Source organism: Lytechinus variegatus, chromosome 6 (assembly GCF_018143015.1).
Source record: "Lytechinus variegatus isolate NC3 chromosome 6, Lvar_3.0, whole genome shotgun sequence".
In the NCBI taxonomy this organism is placed as follows: Eukaryota; Metazoa; Echinodermata; class Echinoidea; order Temnopleuroida; family Toxopneustidae; genus Lytechinus; species Lytechinus variegatus.
The window spans coordinates 25,205,359-25,217,064 of NC_054745.1; the positions used below are offsets into that span (position 1 = coordinate 25,205,359).

Consider the following 11,706-nt stretch of genomic DNA (forward strand, 5'->3'; position numbering starts at 1 on the left):
TGTAACACGGTAATCTTTTTAATGAAATATATCATTTTTAGATCAAGGTCAGAAGGTAGAGTTCCTACTCAAGAAGAGAGTATTCAGAGAGTCGTAGAATATCGAAATGAAGAAAAAGCAATAGCTATTAAAAGGAACAAGTTAGACAAGCATTTATTAAAATGGGAGAGAATGTACCGAAATGGCAGGACTGAGGGCGATATCCAGGTGTGATTGGGAGAAAGTGACTGTGTAGGTGTGTGTGAGGGTGTATGTGAGGGTGTGTGTATGTGTGTTTTGGGGGGAGGGATAATGAAGTTTTCCTTTGGGATGGGTGATTCTTTGGGATGTTTTTTTTATTTATTTATTTATTTTTTTTTAATTTTTTTTTTTTTTACTTGTCGATTTCTTTTTTTTTTTTTGATTTGCTTTGTCTTCGATGAGTGCAAGCCAAGTAATCTCATATAGTTTTAAATCATTGTTGAATATTTGAGACATGAAAGGAAAAGTGTTAGGCATATTATATGTATTTTTAAGGGGATCCTAGTGTCAGTATATCTATTTGTTAATTGGTTTGTTTTGGATTTGGGTCTACTTTGTTTTGTTCTTTCTTTGTATTCCATGTATAAATAGCCCTCCACAAATGTGCAAGGGAAGACTTTTTGATTGGGGCGGGGGGGGGAGGAGTGGTGTTTCAAAATTTTTATAACTGATTTCATTGTTTCTCCTTTAAGTTATATATGATTTATGCTGGTATTAAGTTAGTGAAAAATGTCCAAATATGAAATGTAAAATATTATGTGTTTTGAAATGTTAATTTGAAATGTTATATATTTTTGTTCATGGAATCAGAATAAAACAATATGAAAAAAAAAAAGTGTTTGTGCGTGTGGATTGAGAGGGGTGATAGTAAGACATGTTTGTGTGTTAGCTGGAAGGGTAGTGGTGATGTGTGTGGGTGAGAGAGGTGGCCATGCGGTGCGTTTGTTTTTAGGGTTGGCGGTGAGGTGTGTTTGGGTTTCGCTTGTGTGTCTGCATCCTACGTTTTGTGCGTGTGTTGGTGGACATGAGTGGGTGAGAGTGTATGTGTGATTGAATATCACCCTTTTCTTCTCTCTGGCTGCTATTATTTCAAGCTTTCAGCTTACGATAGCTGACCTCTGCATTTAAATTTATTTCTTATTGTTTACATGAATTATGTCTATATCTACTTAACTACTATATACAATTGTCACCTTTGTAATTTGATCATTAGGTATGTTCGATGTTATATCATAGTTATAAAATTGTAATTTGATTTATTGTTATTAATAAATGCAGAAATACTTGCTTGAAAAAATTTATCTAGCCGTGTTTCAAACAAATGCAGTTATCTGGGACCGAACTTTATTGTCACTATTTAGAAGACCCCTGCATGGCTCGAACCTCAATCCACTACATCAATTCGTAACTTGGATTACAAACGCACACCACAACGCCCTGTCCTCTCGATGAACTCAAACCAGTTTGAAACCTCTTTGCTCAAACCAATTAAACGCGGTTTTCAGTGGGCGTGGTTTGCGGTATCTGGTCCCTGCACATGAGTGAATGTGGGCGGGGCGAATCAAGAAATCGTCTGTTGAGGTAATAATTGAAATGAATAACTAGAGATATTATCCATGGTCGTGTCTATTTGTGCCCTTTGTAAAACGTCTAGTTCTGTACAAAAATAGGAGTTGCGCCTCGAAGATTGCTGAATAGTCAGATTATTCATTAAACGATTAGCTCAGTTGCATCGTCATGCCCACATGATTCAATAAAAGTGAACTTCACTCTTCTCTTGCCAACTAATTTCTAATTTTGAATTGACATTAAAGAAGTTTAAAAGCGTTAACCTCAACCACAATGTGTTAAGCATCACACAGGTTGTGCAGATGGGTTGACTCGTCTCAGAATGAATCTAATTAATACCATGGTCACATTTGCTCTACGGCGGCCGTACGACGAGTCGAAAACATCCGTTTTATTCATTTTTATTCAAACCACCTATATTTAGCTGGTACAAAAATGTTAAACCGGCTGTTTTTGACTCGCCGTACGGCCGCCGTAGAACAAATGTGACCACGGTATAACTAAAAACATATAATAAATCATATTACATTTATTAAGTTGCCTAAGCTTTTCCACTTTATTCATAAAACAGCTGTGGAACATGGAGGAAACGGGTTAAAAACATAAAGAGCGTTTTAAAGTGGACTTGAAGTTTTGGGAGTTTGGATCAGGTGGCATACAAGCAACAAATACAATCTCTAAACACAAACGGAGTTAATAATTCACTCATCGATAGGAGTGAATGAAATTCAATGCATTAAGAGGATTTTAAGTTATTGTTCAGTGAATTTTAAACAGTGAATATTGTGCGAACATCCGTGATTATGGATACATGGAATCATGGTTATGGTAACTCTCCGTAGGAAGTAGGCACGACAGCTTTTTGCTGGTATGACGGCGAACTGGTATGTAACAAATTACATGGGGAAACATTTGACGTCCAAGTTAATCAGGGTTATAGAGGTTGACAGTACATAGATGATATAACTTACTGCTTTTTAAAAAAAATCAAAGTGTTGACAATGTCAAAGCGGGGATTTGAATTAAGAAGCTAAACGATCAAATGCTCTAAACACTAGACTACTTTTTTTCTTACCAAATTCACCTAAACATGAGTTATTCGTGACGTCACTATACTAAGGGAAGTGAAAAGCGAGTTCAAATTAACTTTATTTAGAGAGTAGCACTTCTTTATTTGAAACACACTGCATTTTGATTTTCAATATACTCATGCAGTAACTGACATATAATAATCAAATGTTTCACCGAAAGCTGGCATTGAAAGAGGTAAGACAAAAAAATTACCTCTTAGCGTACAACCAACCATGCATGAATAAATCATGCTAACAGAGCGTGACAAGAGAGTGGTACCTTGAGAAAACAGCCGTTTCATGTGATGTTATTTAAACTACCTATATGTAGCTTGTAAAAAAAATGTTAAAGCCGCTGTTTTCAACTCGCTGTACGGCGGAATCAGAACTGACGTGGAAGTGGGAAAACAGAGCTACCCTGGGAGTTGTGATAGGCAAGGGATGGGAGATGACCCAGAGGTAATATACACACACACACACACACACATACATATATATATATATATATTTATATATTTTTTTTTTACTTTATGCTATATGCATATTTTTTTAATTGGTCTTATGCCAATTCACCCAATTACAAACTCGTCTACTATCATTTCGTCCACTTTCCACACACATGGTCTAACTGTCATTTCGTCCACTCATCATTTCATCTAATAACCAGTTGGCTCAATAGCCATGTAATCCATATACCATTTGGTCTAATTGTACTACATGTTAATTTTGGCGACATGAATAAAAAGATAATTTGTATTCACCAACTGATAATAAGTCGAAACGATCATAGACGAACTGGTAATTAGACAAAGTGATTATTAGACCATATGGCTGTTAGTCCAAAGGGTTATTACGTGAAACGAAATGCTGATGGACGGAATGAAAATACACTTAATGACGTTAGACCATGTAATGAGTAGACGAGTTAACTTCACTCATCGACGTATTCATCACCATCATCCTCATCACCATCATCACCTCATCATCATCACCATCACCATCATCACCATCATCATCATCATCACCATCATAATCATCATCGTCCCTATCACCTCCACTACCATCATCATCATCACCATCCTCATCATCATAATCATCATCATAATCATCACCCTCATCATCATCATCTTCATCACCATCATCATCCTCATCACCAGCATCATCATCATCTTCATCACCATCATCATCATCGTCACCATCACCACCATCATCATCATCGTCACCACCATCACCATCATCATCATCACAACCACCACCACCACCACTTCTTCTATCGTAATCGTCGTCATCACCCTTCTCTACCCACCACAGCCACCTACCACTATCACTACCACCAGGCACCAGCGCCCTCAACATCACCCTTTCCCCGCCAACATCTTAAACAAAATTTGTCATTGAAGTCAACCAATCGTAAATCACACTTAAATCAAGATTCTACCGGTGTTTTCACAGCTTTCCACCTTACATTTTCCATCGTATCTGTTCCAACTGCATTCGCGTTCAACAATGCCACGTCAGCAACGTGCCAGGTCTTATCTTCGAATGAGCCTAGGAGTGTTCCCAGCTGAATAATATGTGTGGCACCCCCGTGCCCCCAATTATAGATTAATAGAGCTACCGTGGTTGATTAGCTTTCATTCCTGGCGATACTGTTATCTGGAAGAAGTCTCATCTCGTCTAGATCTCTCAACTGGTAAGTCCTTATTTTTCAGAGCGGGTAAGTTTTCACCAAGTAACAAAGTGAAACATCGATTTGGAAAAGTTTCACAAATGCAAGGTTTCATTTAGCCTTTCTTTCCTGTATTAAAAGAAAATTGATATTAATAGGTTAAATCATTATTTTACGGATGAGCTTATTGTAAATGATTTATGTATTTTCAATACATTGTTGTTATCATTTTTATTCGGAAAATTGATGGAGACCTCTTTTTTCAAACTTCAACTTTTTTGTGAATAGAAATTTATTTAGCACTTTTAAGGTATCAACAGTTTATTATGCTCATGTTTTCATCATAAATTCACTAAAAACTGGATAATTGGCTGAATAATTGGCTTTAGATAAATAATAGTTTCCATGGGTCCCAATGAGCAAAGACTACCGAATTTGTCGATTTTGGAGGTAAACTTGATTTTTTTTCTGGAATTTTACCACTGAATAAAAACTTCCACATTTTTGTATAATTGCATAGCGAAAGGACAGCAATTCGATGCTTATCCATGAGTGCCACAAAGGAATGCTGTATGGTTGGAGCAGAGGAAGTGTTTCAAAACTGTTTTAAAGTCTTACGTTGATAGTAAAATCGTCCGTGTTAACGTAAAACGCAAAATTAGACCAAAACGTGGCGAGCTGCTTGTGGAAATGAAACGGTTAAAATTACCCGCTACCAACAGACTCGTGCATGCTTATATAAAAAAATATTCAAATTTCCACCCCTCAATTCCAACACTTGAAACCCCTACTAAGGTTCCTCGAGTGCAATTTTGCATCCCCGAAGATTGTCATGTAAGGCTCATTTGCGCATGATAGCTTACCCCTGCATTGCTATTAAGTACTCATTGATATGTATGTATACGAATAATGTACAAAATCCATAATTATCATCTGTCATTTGATCAATTATTTTGCACGATTTTCATTGTGAAATTGTATTTTGATTTGACAAGAAATCTAGCAGTGATAACGCCTTGAAAAAACGAAAAGAGATTGATGTTAATAATGGTAACCCAAAAGGGGGAGGGTAGACATTTCGCTCTTTTTGGATAATCCCTTATCTACGTTTTTTACGATGCTGGTTACTTTATTTACAGGTAATTATCAAAAATAGCTCATGGCATGGGCGGAAATCCCAGGGGGACAGGGTGGACGTGTCCCCCCTACTCAAAATAGTAGGGGGCACACAATATCAAATGTACCCCCCTACTATTTGTGGTCTTTTATGATGGTAAGAAACACATAATTCAAAATCGAAATAAAACATGTATTTTAGGATGAGATGACCTTAGGGATGATATAACCCTTTATTGGGGGCGGGCTTGTCAAATTTACTTTCGTCTAAATGACCTGAAATTTGGGGTGATAAACTTCTTTTCTTTTTCTTTTTTTGCTTGTCAATTTTTCCAGCCCCTTGTTCCCTTTACCTTTTGTGAGAAATGTCCGCCCCTGGCTCATGCTTAATAACAAACAAATAACAATGAACGACCAATGAAATGATGTCAATCAAAATCTAATCAATCCAATATCACGTAGGTTTTTCAAAGATGCTTCAAATCGCCGTTCTGCTTTTGGCTACGGCCTGTGCAAACGCAGGATTCTCCGACCCGAACTTTGTTGGCGATCGACAGGTCATAGTTCATCTATTTGAATGGAAATGGACCGACATCGCTAGAGAATGCAGAGAGTAAGTTATCTCAATCTTTAATAATAATAATAACATACTTATATATGCTTATATAGCGCATATCACTGCTATTATTAGCCTGGCTTTAGCCCCGCAGCCTTTTACAGCGCGGTGGCATTTCAAGGAATAAATTCCTGCCAGGTACACATTTACCTCACCTGGGTTGAGTGCGGCACAATGTGGATAAATCTCTTGCCGAAGGAAATCACGCCATGGCTTGGATTTGAACCCACGACCCTCTGTTTCAAAGTCCAAATTCTAATCCACTGTGCCACAATTCTCCACATGCAATATTAATTTTGTTCAGTTATTAGTTTATCCCACATAAGTGCGCAGCTTTCATAATCTGTTTTTTGCTCCTCAAATCGGCAACAGGCATTGATGAATGAATGAATCATGAATGAACCAGTTTACAAAAAGGTTGCCAATTTGTATTTTTAACAGTGATTTTGATGATTTTATCATATTGCCAATCTAGAATGTGAATTAGCTTAACTTCAACGAGTCGGAATATTACCCCGGTGCGAGCTCGAATCGTTGTTTCCAGCGTCGTGTGTGCAAGGAAGCATTGGAGGCGGAAGCCACAGATTTTAGGAGGGGACGACCCTAAAAATTTTGACAACCAACCCAAAAAAAAAGGTTTTTAACCCAAAAGTTTTAGGGGGGACGTAGGAAAATAAATTGACAAGCAAAAAAAAAAAAAAAAAAAAAGGTCGTCAACAACAAATTTAGGGGGGGCCGTCCCCCCTGCTCAAAATTAGGAGGGGACACGTCCCCTGTTCCCCCCGCTTCCGCCGCCTATGCAAGGAAGTAATAATGCCGGGTGACAAATCGCCACACCTGGGTTTAGTGCAGCAAGATGTGGATGAAGGTAAGCGCGCCATAGCTGGGATTCAAATCCAGGATCATCGGATTGAAAGAGAAGAGTCAAAACCAGTTAACCTCGAAACCCCACCTATACACTCTATATTGATACATCTCATCTACAGTACGTCTTTTCCTTTCTTGATAGATACCTTGGACCGCATGGATTTGCCGGTGTACAGGTTTCCCCGCCAATGGGACACCGGGAGTTTGGAGACGTACCAACTCCCTATCCGTGGTGGCAACGCTACCAGCCCGTAAACTACACGCTCGAGAGTCGTAGCGGCACCGAAGCGGAGTTTAGGGACATGGTGGCTACATGTAACGAGAATGGGGTTCGAATCTACGTTGATGCTGTCATTAACCACATGGCAGTTGGTAAGAGGATTATCTTGAACTTTTCTCCTGTTGCGAGATTCATATTCGTCTACTTTAGTCCTATCAATATAAGACGATTATACAATTCAACGTTGTATAGCAATCAAAAGATACTTGATGGGAGCAGTATGTTGTTACTCAAAATGAAAATTCTTTGAGAAAAACAGTTGCTAATTTGCTTATGTGTTTGGGTTTAAGCTGGTAGTCACACCATTTTTTTCTAGGTCAAGTTTAATGCAGTAACAACGAACAACGTTTATCGATAAGTTTAGTCATTCCAGCTATTGAAGTTCTTGGTGAAAATCGTTCCAATATAATACAAATTCCTGTTATTTCCTTACTTCTCCCATATGCCACTATGCGATCGACTAGATGATAGTTACACGTTTGAAGCTGTACCATACTACCCTCCAAACTTCAACGTACCGAACGGAAAGTGCAACACCACGAGCGGCAACATCGAGAGTTACCAAGACGCTTATCAAGTCCGGAAATGCAACTTGGTAGGTCTTTGTGATCTGGACCACTGCAATTTGGACACCAGGACGAAGGTCCAGGAGTACCTCAACAGAGCACTGAGCTACGGCGTGGCCGGGTTCCGATTCGACGCAGCTAAGCACATGTGCCCTGGGCAAATCAGCAAGATCCTCAGTGGGTAAGAACAGTAATTTTCTCCCTTCTTTTTTTTTGTCTCTACTTTTCATCACTGGCGTGCAAACAATGCGTGGGGGCTGGCTTAGAGCAATGGTACCCCCTCAAAAGTATTTTCAAACCAATAAAGAAACAGGAGAAAACGAAAGAAAAGTAGAGGAGAAGGCTGACATAGGATATTATCTACTGAGCATTATGGAAAATATATCACTACATTCGATTTGATTTTCTTTTTTGGGGGGGGTACTCAAAATTGCCGAAAATTTTGTTTGCAAGCTTCGCTTACAATCAGTTCATGGTCTGACTTGATCATGAAAGAAATCAAATCAGACCAGGCACACCTTACCGCCTCACTAAAACCTGTGTGCATAGCCAGTATTTCTCATGTTTTACAGTTTGCAAGATTTTAGAATAGCCAGCTAAATGAAGTTCCAGTGTTGGTACTTTTTATATTTTTTTCTTTATTTATTACAATCAGTTGGTCTGACTTGATCATGAAAGAAATCAAATCATACCACGCACACCTTACCGCCTCACTAAAACTGTGTGCATAGCCAGTATTTCTCATGTTTTGCAGTTTGCAGGATTGCAAGTTTGGAGGTTCCCCCTACCTGTATCAAGAGGTCATCGACCGGGGCGGTGAGCCGATAAAATCATCCGACTACACCCATCTCGGAGATGTCACCGAATTCAAATATTGCGGCTACATTGCGGGAATCGCTGATGGATCCTTCGACCTCAGATCTCTGAAGGATTTCGCGACAGAAATGGGAATGCTTGAATCGTCGTCAGCCTTCGTCTTCGTGGATAACCACGACAACCAGCGGGGCCATGGTGGCGCAGGAAACGAGATCTTGTCATTCCAAAAGCCAAAGTTTTACAAAATGGCCGTTGCATTCACTCTCGCAAATAACTACGGTACAACTAGGATCATGAGCTCTTACAAGTTCAATAACACTGATCAAGGACCTCCAAGCAATAACGGCAAGGACACCAAGTCTCCAGAGTTCAACTCGGATTCAACCTGCAAGGGCAACTGGGTCTGCGAACATCGATGGCCAGAGTTCCGTAACATGGTTCGCTTCCGCAACATCGCCGGTACCGCACCCGTAACCTGGACGTACGAGTCAAGTACGTTCATCGCGTTCTCCCGTGGAAACAAGGCCTTCTTTGCTCTGAGCACTGGGGAAAGTCAAGAATGCCGGCGGATTCTGACAAATCTCGATCCGGGCACCTATTGTGATCTGATTAGCGGCGAGTCCTCTGGACAAGTTTGCACGGGGAAGGTTATCACTGTCGATGGTAGTCGCTTTGCTAACATCTGCCTGGGTGGGGAGGATTCCATGGTGGCTATAACTGTCTAAGATTCAAATGTTAATTACACATCATCAGGGTGATGATAGCGGAATAGAATTACTCCAAACACCAGATTAAAGAAAAACGGAAACCACTTACATGGAAAACCTGGCCATTACGTTGAAGTAAAATATAATGAAATGAAATCAGTGATAAATGGATCATTTACTATTGCATGTATAATGAAATCTGTTTGATTTCGATGTATGTTCTTTTAGCAAATTAGGAGACCTTCTTTCGCTTCTTTGGTTCTCAGGGGAGGGGGATGGGGATCGAATTCCCCAGATGTTGAAAGAAAAAAGAACTAAAACATAATGTAGGCGACGAATAATAAAGAAGCAACGATTATGATGATAATTGGATAGAATATATTTGAGGTAAATTATCAGTTATGATCTCGCAAACTGTAATAATGCTGTATATAGAACAGCGTGAGGCAACGAACGTAGAGGGCGTCAACCCTTTGCAGTTTGATGATACATACCCCTCCTCTACCCCCACCCCAATTCACCCCTGTTGTCTACACCCGACTGCTTGATGAACTACGGATACAAGGGGCACGTTGCAGAAAGAGTTGCGTTTAAAGGCAAGTCAAAACATCAGTCACAAGTCCTGAATGCACGCTGTTGATTGGTTGAAAATCAAGTTGCGCATGACTTTTAGAGTTGCGATTGATTGCAACTCTTTCTGCAACGGGCCACAAAATGAATATTTGACCTACAAACAATATCAAAGACAAGACTACGAATTAAGGTGCAATCAATAAACAATAATTAAGCATATAAAATACAATTTTTTTTAATAAAGTGACCGATTGGATCACGGACCCGAAGAAAAACAAATTAAACCTCTACATCAGAAACCCAAAGCAACAAAACACTGATAATGAAAAAAAGGATAGATTACGAGATTACGACAAAATCAGATTCTTGATCTTGAGTTCTATACTGTGATCCCGGTAAACATGCTTGCATCAGAGTAATAAAAAGCTCTTTATTCAATAGGGTTATACGGCAGCATTATGACTGCCAAAATATGGGATGGTTGAAAATATTTATAATGCCATTGAAAAGAAAATAGATACAGGGTTGTTTATGATTTTCCTGGGGGGTTTAACAATTACTTTTAATTGATGAGCTTTCAAAATAAAGGTTGATTATAAAAGAGAAATCCCCGTTGTCATGATTTCAATATAAATTTAATAATGAAATTGATTTTATCATCAGTGCGCGGAGATGGGGGTGATGATTTTGGAGAGAAAGGTAGACTGGAATCTATGTGAAAACTGGTTGGCAATGGAAGATACGAATGAGGAAGAGAGTCATAGAGAGAGGGAGAGAAGGGATGAGAGAAGGAGTCGAATTTGAAGAGGGAACGAGGGTATAGGATTGTGTGCGTGTGTGTAGGTGCGTGCGCATATGTGTATGCGTGACAGAAAGAGAGAGAGGGGGGTTGTAAGTAGGTTATGTGCCTTTGGGGATGCGTTGGGGGAGAAAGAGAAGGAGAGGGGAGGTCGAGGGTATGTAGGGTGTACATGTGTGTTTGTACGTGGCAGAGGGGGGGGGGGTGCTGAGGTAAAGAGGTGAAGAGAAAGGGGAGGTTGATACAGTAAGGTGTATGAGAAAGCAGTCTTAAGGGTGTCTAAGATATGTTTGTGCATAGGCCTCCATCGGGGAAAATATATCTCCGGTTTTTTCCCATCAAGAAAGTCAAATGAAATTTTTAAAAATGAATAAATATGGGAGAGAGACTGAAAGACAGAGGGAGAGAACGAAAGACAGAGGGGATACAGAAAGAGAGGAGTTTGAGAAAAAGAAAAGAAGGAAGGTCTGTATAGGTATTTGTGTGAGGGGGTAATGAAGAGAAAGAGAGATGTGGAGTAGGAAGGGAGAGGGGGGAGCGAGAGCGATAGAAGGAGAAAATAATTCATTAACATCCGCTTATTGGAAGCTTTTTCTTTTTAAATCAATCTTGACAAAATCAATCGACACACTTTTTATACCGTTTGAAATATCTATTTCATTCATGGTAGTATTACAAACATACAAAGAAGTGCAATATGAAAATTCTACAATTTCATAAGAAATCATTCTATTCGATGGTCATATGGTATTTACAAATATATAAAAACAAGTAAAACGATCTATGCCGTCATCGGTAATTACAGGGCGTGTGAACATGATAAATGTAAATTGACAATTATTCGTCTACTGCCGAGTCTGTCACTCATTACATAGTCTACCATCATTTAGTCTAATGCCATTCCGTCCATCAACATTTCTCCCAACAACCACTTGGTCCAATAACCACTTGGTCTGTATAACCACCTTGTCTAATCACCAGCTCGTCTATGAACATTTCGTCTCGTAACCAGTTTCTTTTCATTAATTTTTCCCATT

The 11,706-nt window shown here is 39.3% G+C and overlaps 1 protein-coding gene across 1 annotated transcript; it reads left to right on the forward strand.

The window, feature by feature from the left end:
• The first annotated feature begins 4,116 nt into the window (after positions 1 to 4,116).
• Positions 4,117 to 10,580, forward strand: LOC121416574 (alpha-amylase B-like). Its single transcript, XM_041610066.1, has 5 exons — positions 4,117 to 4,353; positions 5,908 to 6,058; positions 7,071 to 7,300; positions 7,673 to 7,955; positions 8,529 to 10,580. The coding sequence occupies exons 2-5, from the start codon at positions 5,919 to 5,921 to the stop codon at positions 9,313 to 9,315; spliced, it is 1,440 nt and encodes a 479-aa protein (XP_041466000.1). The 5' UTR covers positions 4,117 to 4,353; positions 5,908 to 5,918; the 3' UTR covers positions 9,316 to 10,580.
• The last annotated feature ends 1,126 nt before the right edge of the window (positions 10,581 to 11,706 follow it).

Bases quoted from the DNA above. Each gene is read 5' to 3' on its own strand.
- LOC121416574 (XM_041610066.1), top strand. From the start codon at position 5,919: ATGCTTCAAATCGCCGTTCTGCTTTTGGCTACGGCCTGTGCAAACGCA. The intron at 6,059-7,070 runs GTAAGTTATCTC...CTTTCTTGATAG, and splicing joins ATCGCTAGAGAATGCAGAGA to ATACCTTGGACCGCATGGAT. The intron at 7,301-7,672 runs GTAAGAGGATTA...GCGATCGACTAG, and splicing joins CATTAACCACATGGCAGTTG to ATGATAGTTACACGTTTGAA.